At 37.7% G+C, this 24,450-nt stretch overlaps 1 protein-coding gene across 2 annotated transcripts in view; it reads left to right on the top strand.

The window, feature by feature from the left end:
- Slc27a6 (solute carrier family 27 member 6) overlaps window positions 1-24,450 on the top strand; it is a 77,995-nt gene that overhangs the window by 21,665 nt on the left and 31,880 nt on the right. For both annotated transcript variants that reach the window (XM_074076623.1, XM_074076624.1), the window contains exons 3-5: window positions 5,349-5,552; window positions 18,615-18,773; window positions 21,230-21,354. In XM_074076623.1, coding sequence (XP_073932724.1) covers window positions 5,349-5,552; window positions 18,615-18,773; window positions 21,230-21,354 — 488 coding nt within the window. The remainder of the gene's footprint in view (window positions 1-5,348; window positions 5,553-18,614; window positions 18,774-21,229; window positions 21,355-24,450) is intronic.

Below are 24,450 nucleotides of genomic sequence, written 5' to 3' on the forward strand. Positions count from 1 at the left end.
TGTCATATATAGTCTTTACAATGTTGAGGTACTTTCCTTCTATTCCTAGTTTTCTCAGAGTTTTTATCATGAAGTGGTGTTGCATCTTATCAAAGGTTTTTTCTGCATCTATTGAGATGATCAAGGGGTTTTTATCTTCTCTTCTAATAATATTCTGTATTACATTTATACATTTGTGTATATTGAACCACACTTGTGTCCCTGGGATGAAGCCAACTTGGTCGTGATGAAAGATCTTTCTGATGTGTTCTTGGATTTGGTTTGCCATTATTTTTTCGAGGATTTTTCCATGGATGCTCATTAAGGAGATTGGCCTATCATTCTCCTACTTGGAGTGACTTTGTCTGTTTTTGGGATGAGTGTAATATTGACTTCATAAAATGTGTTAGGCAGTTTTCTTTCCCTTTATATTTCATGAAACAATTTAAGGAGGGTTGATGTTAGTTTTTCTTTAAACATCTGATAGAATTCAGCAGAGAATCCATCAGGTCCTGGACTTTTCTTTTTTGGGACACTTTATTGCTACTTCAATTTCATTTTGTGCTATATATCTATTCAGGTGATTGATATCCTCTTGGTTCATTTTTGGATGGTCATAAATACCTAGAAATTTGTCAATTTCTTCAAGATTTTCAAATTTATTAGAGTATAGGTTCTCAAAGTAGTCTCTGATGATTTCCTGAATTTCCATGGTGTTTGTTGTTATCACTCCTTTTGCATTTCTGATTTTACTGATTTGGGTTTTTTTCTCTCCTCATTTTTGTCAGGTTTGCCAGGGGTCTGTCAATCTTGTTTGTTTTTTCAAAGCACCAGCTTTTTGTTTCATTGCTTCTTGGTATGGTTTTCTTTTTTTTTGTTGTTGGTTCTATTTCATTAATTTTAGCCCTTATTTTTATTATTTCTCTCCTTCTGCTTGTTTTGGGATTGCTTGTTCTTATTTTTCTAGGAGTTTGAGATGTAGCATTAGGTTATTGATTTGAGATCTTTCCATTCTTTTAATATATGCACTCATGACTATAAACTTTCCCCATAAGACTGCCTTTGCTGTGTCCTATAGTTTCCTGTAGGTTGTGTTTTCATTTTCATTAACTTCCAGGAACCTTTTAATTTCCTCTTTTATTTTATCAATGTTGCACTGACCATTGAGCAATGTGTTGTTCAGCTTCCAATTGTTTGTATTTTCTACTGTTTTTTTGTTGTTGAGTTCTAGTTTTAATGCATTGTGATTAGATAGAATGCATGGGATTATTTCTATTTTCTTATATTTGCTGAGGCTTACTTTGTGCCCTAAGATACGATCAATTTTGGAGGAGGTTCCATAGGCTGCTGGGAAGAAAGTATATTGTGCAGAAGTTGGATGAACTATTCTATAGACATCAGCTAGGTCCATTTGACCTATGATGTGATTTAGTTCTAGAAATTCTTTTGATTTTTTTGTTTAGATGACATATCTATTAGTGATGGCAGGTATTAAAATCTCCCACTACTAAGACAGAGCCTCTGCTTAAATGCAAACACCAGTACTGGATGCTGAAAGAGAAACATCAGAAGTACTAAGACTGAAATTCTATTGTTCCTGAACCTAGAATTTTTTTGTGTGTTTGTTTGTTTGTTTTTCTGTTTGTTTTTTGTTTGTGTTTTTCTATCTCTTCCCATTGATTTCTGTTTTTTTTTTCTTGTTTTTGTTTTATTTTGTTTTGTTAGTTTTATATTGTGGGTTAGCTAATACTAAATTACACACAGACCAGGAACAGAAATAGCATACATACACTAACCTAAAACCCAATACACCCCTAAAATAAAATTAAACCAAAGTAAAGAAAACAGGTGACTGAAACCACCAATACCTTATCAAGAACATAGTTACACAGTACCAAATGGAGCAATGGGAAGATGAAAAGGGGATGGAAACAATTCTCCCCCCTAAAATAATTTAATACAGCATTCAGATGGAAATGAAGAAAATGGATACCCAGTTCCAGACTCTAACAAAACAAAGAAACTACATCAAGGAACCCAACAGAATCCACAAGAACAATCTGAAAGTAGAAATCTTGCAAGTAATCACTGACAATTTCATGGAGATGTTACTAGATATAGTCAACTGAAATGTACAAGAGACACTCAAGAAATTCCAAGACACCAAAAATGAAGAATATGAGAAGACACAGAGACAAATAAATGAACTCATAGGAACCCTAAATAAACAACAAAGTGAAACAGAGAACAGTATAAATGGAGATAAATGAATTAAAGATGAAAATTGACAATAGTAAAGAGGAGGTGACCTATCATATGGAAAACCTCAGAAAAAAGAATGCAACAGAAATACAAAACACAATGGAAGTCCACTCCAACAGACTACAACAAGCAGAAGACAGAATCGCAGAACTTGAAGATGAAATGGAAATTAAAGGAAAAACTGAAGAGCTATTAGTCAAACAACTCAAGACCTGTGAAAGGAATATGCAAGAACTCACTGACTCCATCAAAAGACCAAACCTGAGAATCATGGCCATTAAAGAAAGAGAAGAGGTGCAAACAAAAGGAATTCATAATATATTCAATGAAATAATAACAGAAAATTTCCCAAATCTTGAGAGAAATATGCCCATTCAGGTACAGGAAGCCTCCAGGACACCAAATAGACTTGACCAAAATAGAACTACCCTATGACATATTAATCATTAAAACAACAAGCACAGAGAATAGAGAAAGAATATTGAAGGCTGTAAGAAAGAAAAAAACAAATAACATACAAAGGTAAACCTATCAAAATCACAGCAGATTTCTCAAAGGGAACCTTAAAAGCAAGAAGAGCAGAGAGTGAGGTATTCAACCCCAGGATACTCTGCCCAGCAAAACTATCATTTATAATAGATGGAGCAATAAAAGTATTCCATGATAAGCAGAAGCTAAAACAATATATGACTACCAAGCCACTACTACAAAAGATTCTTCAAGAAATTCTGCACACAGAAAGTGAAAGCAAACAAAACCATGATAGGACAGGTAGTACCAGACCACAGGAGAAGAAAAGACAAGGAATCCTCTAATTTCAAAGACTTTTTATCTTTAATCATCATGGTGCAGGAAAAAAGACTTCTGTGGAGCTATACTCCACATTGAATACTATGATTTGCAGGAAGCATGTCTTCCAAAAAGGTACTCAATGCTCTTAGGAAAACAATATCATAAATTTTCCTGCTTCTCACAGTGTGGTTTTCTTTCAAGAGATACATGTATTTCTTAACTTACCTAAATAGGCCTTTTTGGATCAAACGGAGCCTATCTCCTCCTTGAAAAGTATAATTTGGAGATAGTATTGCTTTTAAAAACTAACTCAATTCTCATACAGATACAAGGGGTTAGATGCAGGAAGACTCAAACAGAGATGGTTTTCTTCTGAGAGATACAAGCATTTCTTCAATTCAACTGAATAGGCCTATGGGGAGCAAATGGAAAATATCTCCCTCTTGAAAACTATGACTTCTGTAATGTACTTCTTTCAAAACTATCTCAATACACACTGGGAAACAATGCGCTAGAAGCTCTGGCTTCTAACGTAGATGGTTTCTTCGGAAAGATACATGTGTTTCTTCAACTCCCCTGAATATACCTATTTGGAGAAATCTGAGCCTATCTGCACTTCAAAATATGTCACTTGCAAGGAGTATTCCTTTCAGAAACTAACTCAATTCTCAGAGGAAACAATGGGCTAGATTCTCCTGCTTCTAACAAAGATGATTTTCTTTGGACAGATATGTGTTTCTTCATCTCAGCTGAATCAGCCTAGTTGGGTCAAACAGAGCCTATCTCAATGATGAAACACTTCAGACAAGGACGTGTTTCTGAAAAAGTAACTCAGTTCTCAGTGCACAGCAAGCGTGAGATTCTCCTGCTTCTAACACAGATGGTTTCTTTTGAGAGATACATGTGGTCCTTCAATTTAACTGGACAAAAACTATCTGGAGCAAATCTAGCTTATCTCCACCACAAAATTTCTGAATTGCAGAAAGTATTCAATTCATAACTTACTCTGTTCTCACTGGGAAACCATATGCTACATGCTCTTGATTCGTACACAGATGGCTTTCTTTCAAGCGATCATGTGTTTTATCAGCTTACGTGCAATCTTTGCCTAACTTCACCTTCAAAATTTTCAATTTTGGGAAGTATTCCTTTGAAAAACTAACTGTACTCTCATTTGGCAGCTATGTTCTAGATGCTCGTGCTTCTAACACGAATGGTTGTCTTTGGAGTGATACATGTGTTTCTTCAAATCGGCAAAACAGGCTGATTTGGAACAAAATAGGCCTGTTTCAACTTTCAGCTCTAAAATGGTCTCTAAACTACAATGATCCTGTGATTTGGAACCATAAGGGGATTTCCTCAATGTCTTTCATCATAGTAGAACTACACAGAGATACACAGATGTGTTTTAGAAATAGCTAGCTACCAAGTTGTATTTAAAAGAACATGTCTACTGCAGTATCCTGGGTTGAGATTTGAGGAAATTTTGAAACATAATTTGGATAATGTAATCTCCAAAATTCAACCTGAATTGGCCTACCTGTATTGTTCAATCAGGTGGTAACCAAATTGCCTTTTCAATTATTCCTGCTGAAATAGAACCACAGCTATACATCCACTTATAGCAGCACTATTCACAGTAGCCAAACTGAAGGATCAACCTAGGCACCCAACAACTGATGAATGTATAAAGAAAATGTGATATGTAAAAACAATGGAATATTACTAAATCGTAAGGAAGAATGGAAAGTGGATGGAACTGGAGATCATCATGTTGAATGAGATAAACCAGACTGAGAAAGACCAATATCACATGTTCTATTTCAGTGTGGAATCTAGACTCAAAAAAATGAATCACACAGAGTGTTAATGGGGACTGTTTGGGGGTGGGAACTAGTGGGAAGGTGAAGGGAGAAAGGACTGAGTGTGTGGGTGGGTGAATATGAAGTACTTTGTATGCATGTATGAAAATAGAATAATTTAACTTATTAAAATTTTTAATAAAGGGAGCCAGCACAAGAAAAATAAAAGGGGGTGAATTTGATCAAAGCATATTATGTGCAATACAGAAATATGATGAAACTCCTTTGTGCAATTAATACATGTTTAAAAAAAAGAAAGAAATAGAACCATAAGGTCAGGTGTGGTTGCACACACCTATAATTCTCGCACTCAAGAGGCTGAGGTAGGAGCATCTTAGTCTCATGGCCAGGTTGTTGTGTTCCATAGCAAGTTCCAGTCTAAAAAAAAAACAACCATATAATTGTTGTGAAATTTAAGTTTTGCTTACCTATTTCTAATTCTTTGCTTTTTAGATTTGCTTGGACGTATAGAAGAAATCCTTCCTTGCCTCCCCAAAGATGTTAGTGTTTGGGGCATGAATGATTCTGTTCCACAAGGTGTGGTGTCACTCAAACAAAAACTGAGTACATCCTCTGACGAGCCCCTGCCATGTAGCCATCATGTTGTGTCAAACCTCAAGTCTACTTCTCTTTATATTTTTACCTCTGGAACAACAGGTAGGTCCCAGTTCTTTTTAAGGCTTAAAAGGAATGCAGCATATTGTCTGATGGCAATGACTAGACAAACAGGAGAGCATGCACGTGAGAAGACCCAAGCTTCTCAGATTCTAGAGCTTTCAAATGTGGATGAAAAACTACTTGCTTTGAATTTAAAATTTTATTCATTTTGATTTTTGCACATCCCCTTATTCAATGGCCTTGTGGTAGAACAAAGAGCACAAAATGTCTGAAGATCTCAATCCAACCCCATTTCTCAACACCAAATATTTGGCTAGCATCTCTGGCAAGATCTTTGCTATCTTCTCTGATCTTCAGATTCCTCATAGCTAAAATAAAGAAGTCAATTTAAATAGTTCCTAATTATACTTCTGTACTAAAAAATCTGCAAATCTACATGAAAACAGTTTTCTTTATTCCTGCATAGAATGTTCAATCCTTAACATAATCCCATTATAGCTGCAATTTAAGCACAAGTGACTGACTCGTCTAATTTTGCTAGAGTAATTAGATCAAATGACCAACAGGAAGTCTCACAAACATTGTGGGTTTGGGAGAAGATACAAAATAGAATCAAGTAACTAAACTTTCTTTTCTTTTGAGGGATAAACAACAATAATGACGACAAAAAAAAAATAATGAAACTACTGACGAATTCAGGAGAAATGTTTTAACTTCAATGATTTTTAGGGAAAATTGAATGGAATTAATGGTAGGCTATCTAGGCTTTTATAATTAGTTTAAAGATGATTGGGTATTTGATTTAGATGTATTACAATATTCTGCTAGATTCTTATGCATAGGTATGATTGTAAGCAAAATTACTATTGCACAAGTGAAGTCTTTCTGAACTTTAAAAAGAAAAGCTGTTCCGTTCCCTACTGTGGCCTCTTTTAGACTGGAGGGTACACTACATTTTAAAGGCATGATTAGACTAGCTTTGATACACGAACTGGAAAATGCAAATATGTCTCAAGTTGTCAGCATAAATTTAGCTTGACTTTGGACTTCAAAAAAGAGAATAAAATTCTGGAAATGATATTCTTTGAAAACTTCTAACAGATGGTACTTAACTAGTTCATCTTAAGTCATTTCACTGTGAGAAGGCAAAGTGACTCTGGTCTTTAATAAAAGAAATAGTCTTTACTTCTCCACCCCAAAAGAAACAGTCTGGCACAGATCATTACAGCCTTTTGTTTTTCAAGATTAAGGCTAAGTGTTCTATGCTTTTAGACAACAGGCTTAAAGCAAAAGCACTACTAATTTTATGTCTGATATTTGTTGGTATTAAAGTTATACAGCACAAAAGTGAAAAAAATCAGTTTTAAACCTTTTAGAGAAAAGTATCATATTAATCCCATTTCTGATTCCCCAAAGTGACTGTGTTAAGTATGTTTAGCCCTTGCTTTTTACAGTGCTCTCTTACTTCTAGAGTAAATGAGTAACTTAACTAGATACTTTAGACTTTAGATACTTACTAAGAATTATTTACTGGCTTATCACCGTAGGAGGTGAGGATTTTGTCTTCTTTTATCACTGCCCTATCTCTCCACTTACTTCCTTCTGATGTAGACACATTAACTTTCTTCCTAATATTGTTTTATCATATGTTTTGGTGGGTCAGTATCAAAAATCAATCAGGAAGTGATTACTATTTGGGTTTATTTGGCTGATTGTTTAGTTTACTATGTACTTGCACTGGTTCATATTCACTGTTGTGATTTCTATTATTATGGTTTCTATAAGGAAATATAGGCCCCAAAAGTGACCACGTGGAGAGGAGTGATCTGGCCAAGAGATTCTTTATTGGTGGGTGGGAGAGGGACAGAGCAGGGGGCCAAGAGAGAGAAGCAGGAGGGGCAAGGGCTTAAATACCCCTCAGTGGGACTCAGCATGATCTGATTGGTTAGGATCTTATGGTTCATGCTGATTGGAGGTTGGGGCAGAAGGAGGATTCAAGCTAGACTTGAGGCAGGATGGTGACCCTGGAAAACAGAAGCTTAAGGGTGCAGTAAGAACTGAAACCTATCAGCGCCATTATTGCCAACATTCCTCCCTTTTTTGTTTGTTAAGGAAGGGGGGCGTTGTGTTCGCTCTGGCTTCTTCGAGCTGGCAAGGGGTGGCGTATGGGAAGGGAGGGTTACTTGGCAAACAATGTTGGGGTGCTGAGCCTCATGATGGCATATACCCAGGCTCCAAAAATGAAGATTTCCTCTTCCCTGAAGTTGGTGAAGGTCCCTTGTAGCCATAGGTCATAAAGAGTCTCGAGCCAATCCTCCGACCTCCGCATGGTGGGTATCAGCCCACTATCCTGGTGTTTTGAAGAGGTTGGTATCCCTGGAGATATTGCTAATTTTTGATTAGCAATAGCAGACATGTAGTATGATACAAGGAAGGAAGCTTAAGAATAGGAGAGCAAGAACATAGGCATTAGGATGGCCCTTGGCAAGGAGAATCACTGTGAAATGTTGTCCCCTAGACAATTTCAAGAGCTCTCCAATTCCCTTCTCCATTTTCTAATTGTTTCTTGAGAGGTGCCGCCATTGGGGGAACCCATTGAGATTGACAGTAGTGGGTGTCATGAGAATGACCAGATGAGGGCTGGTCCATTTAAGTCCCAATGGAGAGGGTAGAATATCCTTTTGGAGAACAAGATGTCCTGGTTTAACAGAAATTGTTATAGGGTGGGGGCAGATCTGGTTTGCCTGCTGTCTGAGAAGTTCTCTGAGAAGGCAGGTAGTCAGCCAGAGGAGCAGAGTCTGTTGGAGGCAGGTTTTTCTAAGAGAAATGGGTGGCCATACATTATCTAAGACCCAAATAGGAATATTAGGAGGAGCATAAAAAGGTGTCTGTGCAGGGACTACATACCTAGGGATCTAAATTCTGCAAAATCCTATAACTGCCAGGAAAGCTGTAAGCTGTCTTATGGTATGGGGGTTGGGAAACGGAAAATTGGGTCGATGCATTTATGACTCAGGGACTGAGTCTGTGCCTTTAAGGCCACACCTAGGTAGGTGACCTGTGGGAGGCAGGGGCTGTCAGGATTTAGTTGTAACACTCTTGGATAAAAGAGAGCTTTAGCTCATTATTTTATATAAATTGACACTTTTAACCTTTTAAATGTTCATACCATATTCAGATAACTCTGTTACAAGGTGGTCATTTAAGACACATAAGCAAATATGTAAACAAATTCTGATTTAGAATTACTTAAATCTTGACAAGATCAGCAGAAAACAGGAATAATTTCTTTGATAAAATCTTTCTCTGTAATGGTTTTTTGTAGATGTTACTCAAGCAGAACAATATTAAGATAACCTTGTTATTTCATAGACATAGAGGATTTGATTTTCATTTGACATGACCCTAAAAATCTTTTAGGCAACTCTTAGATTAAATCCAACTTTAACTTTATCACTCACCGAAGCTTTTATTATACACTTTTCAAACTTGCTCAGACCTTCATACAACATACTAAACCCTTTCAATGGTTTGTCCTTATCCTTCCTATTTGAAACAATCTTTAGGACAAACCCTTCTTTACAAAATCCCTTCTCATCCAAAAAAACCATTCCTTTTTCCTTTAACTTCCCAAAAAAATACATTTATTACCTATCTATATCCTTTCCAGTTGTTTACTTTGTAACTTGTATTTTAAAATTGTTGTTTTAAGGAATAGGCATAAGACCTATAGGAATAGGTTTAGGCCCTTGTTGTTTTAAGGAATAGGCATAAGACCTCATCATCCCTTAAGCTTGAGGGGATATTGTTTTAGGTGTGGAAACTGTGAGGGATTTTTGAGTTTTATTTGAATAGGGAGGGCCATCCTGGCTCACCCTATACTCTTCTCATCAGTCCACACTGTGGAATCTCTTTGTTCCTGAAGGAGGTGGCAGCAGAGATAGCTGCCTGGGGGGAGGAGAATTTGAGCTTTTAATTGAGATAGTAAATCCTGTCCCAGCAGGGACACTGGAGTTACAGGTACTATGAGGAAAGAGTGACAGAAGAGGATGTCTCCCCAAGAGCAGGCCAGAGGCCAGGTAAACTAGCGCTCTAGGGGCTAGCCAGATTTGCCCCGAATGATAACTTTTGTCATTGGACCAGGGACCAGGAGAAAAAGGTAAAACAGAGAAATAGGCTCCACTGTCTAGGAGGAAAATGACCTTTTGTTTTTCTGCCATTATGGCTCCTCAACATTGACGCCAAGAAGTGGAGTGTGGCCAGGAGGCTTGGACCCATCAGTCTATAGGAGGTGGCACCTCGCCTTCCATCTGGTGATGGGGGGGGCACTTAGACCTCCCGTGGTTACCCTTGCAGAGGGCAGGGTCCCGGTTGGGGGTGGGGCTGACTCCCGGGCTGTCTCCCAGGCTGTCCCCCTTAAGCATTCTCTGCAGAAGTGCCCCTCCTATCCACCACAGTAGCAAGTTCAGGATACAAGCCCCAGTTGGGAGGGGCCCTCTCTGAGAGCAGCAATGAGGCCATGGTGTCTCTTATCTTTTTCTCTCCTGTTAGTAAGGTCCCAGACATACAGACATAGCCATAAATACAGACATGGCTAGCTGTATTACTTGGTTCAGTGACTTTTCCCTTCAGCCACAGTCTGAGTTTTTACAAATATCTGGGGCTGACTGTTAGAAATTTATCTTTGAGGAGAACCTCTCTTACCTGTGACTCTGAGTACACTGTGGTCTGCTTTCTGATAGGTTGTTGCTGTAAAGTAAAGTTGTTATTTTACATTGACACCTGACACTCTGGAGAGCAAGTCTCTGAACTGTTCTGGGCCTCAGTTTTCTCACTTGAAGAATGAGGGATCTGGTCTAGGTTAAACTACGTTTTTCTATTATAAGATGGCTGAAGTGACATTAATGCCACTTATCTTCTTCACCATTTTTTTTTTTTTTTAGTAATGCTGGGGAATTGAACCCAGGGCTTTGCACATGCTAGGCAGACATTCTCCCATTGAGCTACTTCCTCAGCCCCAAATATTATTATTATTATTTTTACTTTGGCTGTACTGGGTTTGAACTCAGGACTTTGTGCTTGTAAAGCGGCATTCTACTGCTTGAGCCATAAAATCATTTCCAACCTGAGTGGCCTGGGCCAGAACCCATTGCTTTTCTAATGAGAGAAATTTGTATAGGGGACCTCAGTTTACTTTTTTCTTTACTTTTATAGAAAAGGTCTAATTGGAGTATGGTATTGTAATTTAAGGAACCCTGTGAAGGCCACTTCTCGTGGTCACCCAAGGCATACTGAGGCCAGGCCTCAGTACAAAGCTTCCAACATCTACCAGCCAGAAGACTGGAAGATGCAGGTACCATCTAGAAAGAACAAAACGTTAGGATCCTGTCTTTTAGCTAACAGCAGGCAACCTCTTTAATAAAGGCTATCTTTTTAACAAAGAAATCATTTGTAAAGTTAGGGAAGGGCATTCAGAGGGCATTTCAGGCCAATAACAGTGCCATACGGGACAGCTAGTGTTAATATATGGAGGGAAAAATTTATGCTGAGGCCAAAGGTATAGAAAATTCTAAACGATAAGTTTAGAGACCACAGTAATGTCTATTTTGTTATTTCTGGAACAATAGCCTTGAGCTAATAATTGGATTACAAGAGCTGGGTCTGATGCCCCAAGGTGTGAGGTGGGGCTAGGAGCAGGACTTGTGCAAGGTGCCACTCCCTCCACACACACCTGGGACAAATGACCCTGACTGCCTAGGCCTGATCCTGTGGCCTGTCGCCTCTCCCCGCTTCCTGTGTACTCTGCGTGTGTTTATTCTAGGGGAAGTGGCGGTGGGCCACAGCCATTGCCACGTGTGGCTAGGGGCCCAGGATGTACTGAGTTCTCTCTATGGATTTTCTTAGCTATGGCAGGCATTTTGCTGTGTCCAGAAGCTGGCATCCTGTGCACAGGTGCACCTGTTTGCTTTCCCTCTTCCCTTTGTGGGGGCAGAGTTAGAGCCTAAGCGTGGCAGCTGCAGGTTTTTGCAAGCGCTTTTGTAAAGCAGCTGATTTAAAGTTATGTTAGACTGAGAGGCCTGGCAAACTAGTTGGAATAGCTTAAGTCATAAGGTACCATGCTACAGGTTTTTCATGGGAGGCAGGGTCCCAGTAAGCCCAGAGAGGGGAAGGCAGACAGAGACAAAGGACATGTGGTGAGACCATGGAAGAGGCAGAAAAGTCGAGCTGACATCTTAGGTAAGGGAGGGGAAGGCAGAGCCTGGAGGCATGACACACGCTTAAGGGATTTGCCATCATCTGTGTCTCTAGGTTGCTCCCTTGACTGGTACTGGCCTGCATTCAGCAAAATGAAACCTCCACTCTCCAATCACTGAATAAAGCATGAGCTCTCTCAGAGCTGGAACCGCCTTGAGGTCAGAATTGGCAAGGAGTGGCTTGCTTAACTCCATGACAGGGAAAGTTTTTCAGGAAGATAGGAGGAGATAGGTATGGTAAGCAGTGCAAGGAGTCTGTTTACATGGGGAAGGAGGAGGTTTGGAGAGGAATTGGCTGATTTAGAAACTGGTTTACAGGCTGGTAGAATCTGCACAGGGGAACAGAAAGTACAGAGGGAGGATTAGAAGTCCGAAAGCTGGATTTAGACGGAGGTATGAAAAGGCTTAGACATAATGGAATCTCTCCCCATCATCCCAATTGTTCACAGTAGTTATATGTCCCATAAAAGGTTGGGATTTAAAGACCCTAAAGGGGCCAGTGACTTTGATTGTCTAAAGGATAAGTGGGCCAGATTTGAGTGCAAAAGCAGATCAATTTTTTTGGTTTTATCTCTGGGGTCAGACCCAAGGTGTCTAAATTATTGAGGAGGCATTTTAGTGGGGAGTCAGACAGCAAAGATGAGGTGGCTCCCATAGTGGGAGATGGTTGGAAGGATATATGGAGTCACAGAGCATCCCCACGTGGCTCGAATAGCCTGAGAATGGTACAAGGCACATGAGAAACAGTCGTCACTGCATTCAAGTGGCTTGTAGGGCCCCTGGGGCCCGGAGGCTGTGGGTCACCCAGTGCCAGGCTTTGCAGATGGGCGGTCTCTGAGACCGACGACAAAAATAGACCCAAGCCGAACAGAGGGAAGGGAATGCCCTTCTACCATCTGAGGCCCAGAGATATTCGAAAAGGGGGAGTGGTTAAACCCCAGAGACACCAAAGGGAGAGACCGCAAAGGGAGCCCAATAAGAGTATGTGGACTCACCAAAGAATGTCTGGTGTTGGATGCAAGCAGGGCAATCGGGAGGATGAATCCTGGCCAGTCATGTCCTCAGGGTGGTTGTGGGGTGAGTTGGAATGGGGGTCCCACCAGGATTAGTGCGGAGCCCCCATCCGAGTCATGGCACCAAATGTAAAGAAATATAGGCCCCAAAAGTGACCACATGGAGAGGAGTGATCTGGCCAAGAGATTCTTTATTGCTGGGTGGGAGAGGGAGAGAGCAGGGAGCCAAGAAAGAGAAGCAGAAGGGGCAAGGGTTTAAATACCCCTCAGTGGGACTCAGCATGATCTGATTGGTTAGGATCTTATGGTTCATGCTGATTGGAGGTTGGGGCAGAAGGAGGATTCAAGCTAGACTTGAGGCAGGACTGTGACCCTGGGAGGCAGGACTGTGACCCTGGAAAACAGAAGCTTAAGGGTGCAGTAAGAACCGAAACCTATCGGCGCCATTATTGCCAACAGTTTCTTCATTATTTGATCTTGAGGCCTTTCTCTTGAGATTGGCCATATGTCAAGATATTCATTCTTTATAGAACCCTTGTGTGTAGGAAGTTTTGAGTGTGTGTGACAGGTGAAATACAACAAAGTAGTGAAACCAGATTGTATGAAACAGAAGAATTTATTCTTTACAGGACGTGAAGAGATTAGGGATGCTAATGGGTGATGCAGAGGCAGCATGTACCTCCATCAGCAGGTAGGAAGTGAGAGAGAGGACTGTGGGACTAAGCCTTCATTAAGGTCCATAGACAATATCCCTTAGGCAATCCTATGACACAATGGGAATCATGGATTGACTAGATTAAACAAAATACTCCTGAAGAGGGGAACTTACTTACATGTTGATAATTAGGTTTATCGTGGTCTATAATTGTGAGATGTTGGGTTTTGGGTCAGTGAAATGAGGCACAAAGGGCTATATCACAATCACACGGGGAGGGAAAGTTTCACTAAAACAAAGTTAACAGTTGAATTTCAAATAACTTATATCAGGCCTTTTAAAAGGATGCCAAGATGGTGTTTATGCTAAATGAATTTATGACATGACACTCATTTTTTCTCAAGAAGTAACTTACTTTTAGGATACTGAAAGGGCAATGTGTGTTTTGTCAAGTCCATCTTCTTGGCCATCTCTTTACCAGAGACTTTCTCTCCATTCCTTCCATCTTGACCAATTGCTGTCTTGCTGTCCTGGATTTGTTCTTCACCGTCACTGTGGGAATTTCCTTCAATAGCTTTTTTTTTATCCTAAATTGTTTTATTTTTCATTTTGTCAGTGCACTAGTTTTCGAAGTTGTCTTATAAAGAAAAACTATTTGGCCAGGAAAATTCTTAAGTATTCACCTGTCTGAGGATGTCTCTTTTAAAAATGCTTGCACATGAGTGGCAGTTTATAGAATTCCAGGTTAGAAATTACTTTTATGTGGGAATTTGAAGGCGTGCTCTATTATCTTTGGACTTTCAGTGTACATATTGAGAAATCTTTTGACTTTCTGATTTTGTATCCTTTATGCAAACAGTTTTATTGCTGTTTTTGAATTTTTAGACTCTTTTACCAGTCTTCAGTAGTCAGTTACATCATGGTGACTTGTACTGGGACTGTCTTATTTTTCTGGGAAATTTATAATACTTTTTAGTGTAGAAACATATCCTGCAGTTCTAGGTACTTTTCAAATTTTAAGAAAACTCTAGATCCCTTTTTCATTTCTTCTTTATTGCTCTTTTTTTAGATTATTTCCTTCCATTAAATTTGTTGGTTTATTCATTATTTCATCTTTGGAAGACTTACAGTTTTAAAGATTGGGTCTCCTGGACCGAATCATTAATATCGAATCTTTTTATTTTCCCTTTTCTTAGCTTTTAATTTACCTTTGGACAGATTTATTTTCCAACCTTTGTGTTCTCTGAATATTAATCCTTGAAAGTTTATTTTTACATTCTTGGTACTTTATTGTCTCATATTTTTCAAAATATTCATAATACTTTTCTGAAAATGTTTTGTCTGCTTTCTCCAGCATCCTTTATAATGTTTTGATTTATATTGGTCTCTATCTTTCATGCTAGAGAATATCCTCAAATATTGGGTAAACTTTTAATGTTAGTTTATATTTAAAACATAAAACAAATAAAATCATATCTATAATGTCTGTGTGCTTAGGTAGGACTTACATACTAAATGGTTTCATTGTACAGGAAGTGCAATGATTTTTTTTGGTGGGGGGTTGGGGAGGGGATCCCTGTCTATCCCTGTCTTTCAGTTTTTGCATGTGGTAGATTCCTCAGAAAAGAATCCTGAAGAGTAAATCTAGCAGGTATGGAAATGTTTGTAGACTTTTTCTTATCTCTCTATTTTCTTAACCTCTGTTTTTCCTGATGTTTCCAGAAGTTATTTTTTTGCACAGAGTAAACTTCAGGGTTAATTAAGCAATACAGGATTACAATTGTTTCTTAAATAGAACTTCCCATAAAGGTACTTCTTTGAAGTTCCGCAGTATCTTCTACTCTTTGAGGTACCTTGTTCTCCCGTTTCTGTGCCTTTCTGGTGTTCTGTGGTGGCAAATCAGTCTTCTTCCTGGCTTTACCTTGGGTTTAGATTTTTGAGTGTGTTTTTCACGTACCATACTCATTCATCTCTTTAATCAAATTTTGTTGCTGTTAGCTGGCCATTGCTAGCTGGACTAAATGAAGTGGCATCATGAGTTTCTAAGAGATGCTGTCTCTGCCTGGCCAGAGTAGCCACACATGCAGCCACTCCTAAAGTAGCAGAAGGAAAACCATGTCTTTGCGTTCACAATCACCACCTAAAGATTTCCTTTCATGTCACATTCTTTTGCTTATGGATTCCTTCCTTTTTTCCCAACACTGTGCCCAATTTTCAAAATTATTCCCCAAACTATCCCTTCCTTAGAATTAGTTTTCTCTTGGCTTCATCTACCTTTCCTTATTTCCCTCCTAATACCCAATTCACCAGGCACATTTCTATTTCTGGGCCACATTCCAAGGATCTACTAAAATCAAGGAATATTTGAAGAGTTGCAATGCCAGGAAATCATAAATGTTTAGAATACCCAAGGACTCTATTAACCACCAACAGTAGCATTTCTCAAGGAAGTTTCTCAAATAAAAAAAAAGTTGAAAGGGGGCTTTATGGCCATATAAATTTGAAAAGGTGATCTATATAGACATCAAAGTTTCTGTACTACTTGACTTCTCATGACCTTCAATGTGTTAACCTGCTCTCTAAGTATTTTAAGGGAAGGATCTAAAATGTAATTTTATCAAACTTAATTTATTTTTTTGTTCTTCTTTCAAATCCTAAACCTTCAGCTTTCTACTACTTTCATTTGCTAGATAAACTTTATTATCTATTGTTTCCTTTTTAAAAATATCTATCATCTCCCTTTAAAAAATCTACTAAATTAATGAGATCATTATTCACTTAAAGGCAGAAAGAGAAACATGCTTAACGAATTTAGCAATGTACCTCAAGGGAGTATCACAGCATATAGGTAAAGAGCTAGATATAGTCTTCTTCTTTCCTTGATGAGGCTTCAAATGGAAAATTATTATTTTAAAAGCTGGGTTACCCTGAGATCCAGGGACACTGTAAGGAATAGGAAAAATGGTGACAGAGAACCATGGGATGGAACTTCTCTGAATTAGAGAAGGCATTAAACATCCTGTATAGCTATCTTACACAAACAAAAATGTATTTTTCCAAAAGCAGAGAACAGGAAGGTAAAGCAGGTCCTGTCTGGGGGATGGTGCCCATGGGAGGATGGAGGATATAAGGAAAAGGTGTAGGAGGATGAATATGGCAGAAGTATTATGTACTTATGTATGAAAATGGAAAAATGAGTCCTCTTGAAACTATTCCAGGAACAAGGGGAGGAGAGATAAAGGAGAATGATGGAGGGAATGAATTCAACTATGATATACTGTAAGAACTTTGGTAAATGTCACAATGTACACCCAGTACAATAATAATAGAAAAAGATTCTTTTAAGTATAAATAATTGCTATTCTGGATGAAGTACAGAATTGCATTGTATTCTTAGCCATCAAGGTTCAGTCACATCTCATTCAAAATTTCTGTATGTGGGTTTGAGAGGAAATTTAGAGAGCTTGTCAGTGCATGTGAGTGACACTAAACTCTTTCAGGTTGTCAAATTCCAACCTATTGGTTGGAATAGCTACTGAGATTTCTTTTCAGAATATCACTAGATGAATTTTACTTAGGATCATAGGCAGTAAGATGCCAACTTCATGTAGGAGGTCCATTCTGATCCAGTTAATGAAGCACAAAGCCCATCAGAAAACATCAGTGGAGGCAGAGAACAAGATGGACTTCAGGTTTCTTACTAAGAGTGTTTAGAAGTCACTATAGACTGTGGTCCATAATTATAGTGCTGTTACAAGTGAAAACCCTGTGAAAACTTCAGCTTTCATCCATAAATACGTTGAGCCTTGACAGAGCATGAAGTAAGACTATAGAGCAGTTGACTGTAAATTATAAGTAGTTCTAGAGAAAGAAGACTACAGAATATATTGTAAAATCAGAGAAGGCCTACAAAAGCAAAATTCATCTTGTTTGTATAGAATAGATACAACTGATTATCTGCATGAGATATCTATTGGTAGAAAGAGCATCAACTATGTGGTTCAAAATGTCAATTGCAAAACAGATGCATATAAGGGAAGGATTGAGCTAAGACAAGCAAATGATGAGTGGCAAGTAGATCCAGCAATAAGAAACTACATGGGAACAGATCATACCCACAGAAACATGTAGTAAGCAGTAGGGAATTTGGACTATAAAAATGGACACTAGACATAGGAGTATATTTTAATGTAGGACTCTAGTATTACATAAGCAGACGATAGTAGGAAATATCCAGCTTATAATTGAGAGAGTCCTAGTTGGAGCTGGAATTGTTCTCTAGGATACTTCTACTGCAAATATAATTTAAATTTATATTGTGATTTGCTTCATTTGGGGTGAACATTTTCATATTCCAGTATTTTTGTCATTTTTACAGCATCTATAGATCTTTGAAAATTATAATACCTCAAACTCTATGCAATTTTTGTAGTTTGGTTTTTCTGGAAAAGTCTAAGACTCTAGAACTTAATTGTAGTAGTAACTAAAATTTTCATGGTTCTTTTTATAAAGCATCTAGAATATTTTGATATATGTTTTTTAATTGCTTGTGTAGCTGTTACTGGAATAATCTTTCTGTTACACACACATATTTATGATATAAAATAACTCTGGCTTAAAGGAATAATAAGTTATTGTGAGCCTAATAAGAGTGACCATGACCTTGGAACAGATTGAAGTTATCCTGTGTGGTGTGTTCTCTAGGAAGAGCTTAGGTGAACTTTTGTAACTATAAAACAAAAAGGCTATAAATTAATACATTCAACAAATACATTGGTGGGGGTGTTACGGAGGCAGACTACAGCAAAGGAGGGAAATCTTTTCTGTAGGTCTAGATGTTATCTTACAGCATTCTTAGACTGGTAAAAGCTAGACGTCTGCTAAACTTAACAATACATTCCAAAGTGTTTACTTAACAGTCACAGGGATGTTAGCTTATATATAAAAGTTAAAGTAAATTACTATTTTTCTAAATATCCTAAAATAGCCCAAGATAATTATGCATGACTACCTGCAACTTTCCTTCTCTACATAATCCTTTTCTAGACTGACATCAAAGAGTCTGCAGGATCTTTAAGGTAGATTTGACGTCTTTATAGAACCTCAGCTTCACAAAGTGTGTGTGTGTGTGTGTGTGTGTGTGTGTGTGTGTGTAACTTTTTCTTTTCTTGCCTTTAAGGTCTTCCAAAAGCAGCTATGGTTAGTCACTCTCAGGCTTTAAGGGGCTCTGCTGGATTTTGGGCTTTCGGTTGTAGAGAGGATGACGTCATTTATATAACCCTTCCGCTGTATCATAGCGCAGCGTCTCTCCTGGGAGTTGGTGGATGCATTGAGTTGGGTAAGTTTTCTTTTTGATAATTATTCAAAATACCTAATAATAGAATTTGTGGTCATTAAAGTTTAAAACTATCAGTAGAATTCTGAGTAAATATTACATAATTATAATATTTGTGGAAAGGAAAGAATTTCATGCTATCATGTATTCCTGAAATGGAAAGATCAAAGTCCTGGGGATTTGGCCACTTGTTTGGGACAGGCTGTTGACTGGGCTTTTATCTCCTCGTGGTTGCTCAGCCTCTAGGAGTCTACCCTCAGATTCCTTAAATTGTCATAAGAGGGCTTCAAGGGGAAGAATATGTAGCTGCAAAACTCTATAGACCACGTCTTGGAAATCACAGGGATTATTTCACCTGCTTCCTGTGATTAAAGCAAGTCCCAGGCCATCCTAGAGTCAAGATTTGAGGGGTGGAGAAACAGGCCCCACCACTTCAAGGGAAGAGGAACAAATTCATATTACAAAGGTAAATGCAGAGAAGGACTTGTTAAAGCTGTTTTTACAAATAGTTTACCCCCAAATTTCAAGAAGTCAGTTGGCAAAGCTTATAACTCAGTAAATTACATTCATAAACATGCAAGATTATATGTCATTTACCAGTCCTAAACTAATATATAGCAATCATTTGTCCTAAACTAATATACAGCAATTCATTTGTGCTTATAGGTTTACAGTGCTCTAATGTAATTTTTAGAATAGTATATTTGGAATGTGGTCAATTCCAAATGTGATCAGTATCTACAATAAATAATGATGAAAGACATTCAAATTTTCTGTAAGAATATGTCCTCATTGGACATTGCTGTCCAAACCAGTTTGTCGGAGGCAGAGAAAGACGGCAGTTGAGTGAAATCTTCTGGTAATCATCTCCCCACAGAAACACCAACTTGAACAACTATATATGCACCAAAATACCTTCTCAGGAGCTGAGGAAACCATAGGACAGCACATGTGCCTGTTTTTAATATGACAAAAACAAAAGTCACATCAAAGTTGCCATGTCACTGCTCTCCCAACTCCAACTCAGCATAAAGAGAGATAGGGGAGGGAGAAGGACGACTATAAACCTAGGCTTTATATTTGAAATCCACTACCAGGAAATTGGAAGAAGCCCACTGTCAGGTAGAGCCCCCATGGCCTCTACCATCTGACCCATACCGGTTCCTGACAACCACTGGAACTGCCTTAGGCTTGGTCACTGATTTCCTCTAACACCCCTCTTCCAACCTCCAGAGGCTGAGCTGGGATCAAGACTCTGTCCACTGTGAATCAGGGCATGAAAGCAAGTCCAGGTCTATGTGTTGCTGCTCAGTCCCAGGTCCACTGCAGTGAAACCCAATAAAACACAAAGTAGCTGTATGACCCAATATTCCACTTACTCCACTCATATATATCTTTATCTATATATGTATAAATGTATAGATAGATAGATCTATGTATATAAAGAATTGAAAGCATGCAATCACATAAAAATTTGTACATGAGTGTTCATATCAGCATTATTCTTGCTAATCAAAAAGTGAAACAATCCATTTGATTTAAAAAAAAAAGGGACACAACCCAAATACTCACTAATGAGCTGACAAAATATATCCATGAGATGGTTATTATTCAGTCATAAAATGGAATGATATGTGCTATAACATAGATGAACCTTGGAAATATTATCATGACAGGAGCACGACACATGGTGTCACATCATATATGAGTCTGCATACATTAAGTGTCCATGATAGGCAAATTAGAATCAGAAAGGGCATTAATGATTGCCAGGGGTGAGAGAAAGTGGGAAACTGGGAAGGTTGCTAGTGGGTGTGGAGTTCTTTCTAGGATGATAAAAACGTTCTGAAATTAGATAGTGATGATGGTTGCAACCTCTTGACTGGTCAAAAACCACTGCATTATGCACTTTAAATTCTGAATCATATTACATGTGAATTGTATCCCAATAAAAAATACAGACTTCCTTGTTAAAAAAAATCAAGTGGTTTGACAATTAAGTTCTACAGTCATTGATAAAATTTTTGTTGGTTCTATCTTACTTAGCTTTGCCTTATTAAATCTTGATATTGAAGTTGCTTTAATGTTTTAAAAATGAAATGTATGTATATATTCAAAGTAAGTGATATTCTTTGTCCCCATAAAGAAGGATGGCTCTTATCTGTGATCATGCTCTAATACTTTTTACTCTACTAGTTATTTTGACTTATGGCTTTCACCCCATGTACTGCAAAAAGCATATTTGCCATCAAAATATGTAGTTACAACTTAAATATTTAAAAAAGTTATTGGACCACAGAAATCCATGCTTTCAAATTAGCTTGATAATAAACTACTTGTGAATTATAAAAGCCTAGGAGGTGAACACAAATGTTTAGACAGTGCAATATCATTTGTCTTTTAAGTTGATTCTGCCCTCAAGGTTTTTTCCTGGTCCATGTTTCTGCCTCTTCTCAAAGGTGCCACTTGTGTGTTAAAGAAGAAATTCTCAGCAAGCCAGTTTTGGAATGACTGCAAGAAGTATAATGTGACCGTGTTTCAGTATATTGGAGAACTTTGTCGCTACCTTTGCAAACAGCCTAAGGTGAGTGATCATTATTAGAGAAATAAAGCATTTTACAAAGACTAAGTATTGAGAAAGAAAGGGCAAATTTTATTTCTTTGTTTATACTTCACATTCTTTTAGAGCATGATTTAGCCGAGATACCAAGATACTTGCAGTGCACCAAGATAAAATAAATATAAAGTAGTCAGAGCAAATGAAAGGAAAGGTATCCTGAAAAGAACTAATAATGTGCTTTGTCCTGTCCTAGCAGATAAGACAGGCCTATAATGCAGACTACTTTAAGTTTAGGTAATTAGAATTTCTGTTATGAAATTAGGTGGAAGAAATTAATTACTCCAAGTTTAAAACAGGTAATCCCTTAGATGCTGTTCTTTAAAATACTAATAACACTGATTTCTTATGTTTCTTTTATATAAATGATTGAATTAGGATATATTTTTGTTTTGTTTTACTTTAAAAAGAAATTTTGTTTTGATTTATACTCACTTCCCCACCAGAAGAAGTCATTCTTTTGATTGATTGCCACCACCTGAAAAATAGACAAGCAGAATGAGTTTTAAGAGCCTGAAGTTTGTCTTTATTGGTTTGTTTGCTTTTTTGCCCTCAGCAGCTATTTTTCTTCCTCTGGACTCTTATCTTTGAAATACTTTTTTTTTTTAACTTTCTGATTTTCTGAACATAGTTTGAGGCTGCAAAGAAGTGACTCTTTAATTGAGTCAACATTGACCCCTTCAAGAATAGCAGTCTAGCAGGACACCCTGTATAGGACTGGACTTTCTAGGCTGGGGGCATCTTTCAGTCATCACCTCCACCATCATCACACTTGCTTAAGGCATGGATGTGGACTGGATAGTTTTTCTTGTTTCCTATGGATAAAATGTGTACCTATGATTCTCCCACTAATTACCCACAACACAAATGAGACTAAGTTAGGGGCATTTAAATGAAAAGCCCACCCTTTCAAATATGTCTTACTAAATATATTAGATTACACAGAGAAGAAACACAAGAAAAGCATATAAAGTTGGAAAACTGATTTACAGAATGCCTTTATTCATCTTAAGGTTGGAGTTTATTATGGAAAGACTTCTTATCTACCTCTTTTTGGTGAAGCCACCTTACTCATTTTTAGGGGGTCAGCAGTGCTTCAAACAACTATAGATTCCATAGACTCATAGCTGTCCTGAAGTTTCAGAGAAATATTTTCTGGGTTTTGTTTTTTTTTTTTTTTCTCTCAAGAAGACTTTGCTTTAGGTAAGGGTTATAGTCTTATCTGAATTGCTTCAGTAGAACAACCAACAGTTATAATAACCCAAACTCAAATCTTCTAGTTTTCAGTGTTTTTTTAGATAGTGACATCTGGACTATGTTAATTTAGGGAATCAATGCCCTTCAGTAAGATTTAAGTCACTTTTAATGAAGTTCCATGACTATAAACAGTATAGGACATAATATGTGCTGCCTAATGACATTCTTCATCTTCTTTCTGAATCATCATCCAGCCATTCCTATTTCAATCATTAATAGAATCATTAGCTCTTGCCAGGTTATTTGCTCAGTTACATATTAATGAATGGTTGAATCCATACTTCTTTTTTCTAAAATTTTGCCAGCTTAAATAATGCTACATTTAGTGTTTTCATGCAGTGTGACCATGAAGGATCTCAGAAGTGAGAGTAAATAGTCAATAGGTATGGACAGTTTTGTGACTTTTATGGTGCATTTCCAGATCAAAGTGGTGGAAGTGAGTTAAACCCCATTCATCATATGGGAATATGCCTATTGATAGTCTTTGTCAGTCCTGGTGCTATTAAAAATGGTGGCCTTTCACTTGTGCTTTATGGAGAGTTGGAAGTCCTTGAAGACCCCTAAAAAGTTCATGAAAAATAGAGAGCAGGGAAACAAGAAGGCCAGTCTCCAAGGCTCACCCTTTCAGATATCGGGGCTAAAACCCGATTTGCTTGGACTTCTCAATAACACTTTGTTTAAATAAAGGAAATTTAAGGTTTTGTTTTGTTTTGCTTTTGGCTGCACTGTGAATTGAACTCAGGGCCTTGTACCTGCTCTACCACTTGAGCCTCACCCCTGCCTGTTTGCTTTTCTTTTAGTTTTTCAGGTAAGGTCTCGCACTTTTGCCTGGGCCAAACTTGAACTGCAATCTTTCTACTTCTCTGTCTGACTTAAGTTTCTTTTTTTTTTTAATTGGGAAAATTATTTTTAATCTTATTTATAATTTCATAGATAGAAGAAACATGCATTTATTTTCTCTGTTTAGATAATTGGCCAAGTAGGATGACTTTCTAGCTGTATTACTTCCTCGCCCCTCTTTTTTTTTTTTTTTTTTTCGGTGGCACTGGTTATTTGAACTCAAGACCTCGCACTTACTGAAGAGACTTGAACTAAGCCTCCAATCCTTTTTTGGCTGTTTTTTTCATCTAGGGTCTTCCATTTTTTCCTAGGTCAGCCTGAACTGAGATCCTCCTGTTTATGCCTCTTATGTAGCTGCGGTGACAGGTGCATCCACCACGGACAGCTTATTAGTTGGCATAACTTTTTGTCTGGATTGGTCTCAAATTGTGATCCTTCCCATATTTGCCTCCTGGACAGCTGGGATTGTAGACATGAGCCAGTACTCCCCTTTTACAATGTTTCTTCTGAGTCTTTTAACTCTTTTATCTGTTTGACACATAATACTTTCTTATATCTATTTGAACTCTCACTTCATATAATAAAGATATTAATAGTTTATCATATGAGCTATAAGTCTTTTTCTCAGTGTTTCCTTTGATTTTGTTATGAAATGGAATATTCTTTTACATGTTTGAGTTTATATTACACTAGTTCTGGGAAAATATTATAGCTGCAGAGAATTTGAGAAAATAAAAAAATTCAGAATTCCTGATTACTTTTTAATTTAGTTTCTAATTTTAATTCTTACTTAATCTCCTTGAAGGAAAGATGACATTTGTGAAATAATCTCTAAATGCTTACCTGAATCTAAACTGAGAAAAAGCAGTAAAGACAGTTTTGTCCAAAGGAGAACTTGGCAATTTTTTTTTTAAAGCAGAGAAGCATTACATTACCTAATCCTCTTTTATTGACTTTACACAAAGT

Source organism: Castor canadensis, chromosome 6 (assembly GCF_047511655.1).
Source record: "Castor canadensis chromosome 6, mCasCan1.hap1v2, whole genome shotgun sequence".
Taxonomy (NCBI): domain Eukaryota; kingdom Metazoa; phylum Chordata; class Mammalia; order Rodentia; family Castoridae; genus Castor; species Castor canadensis.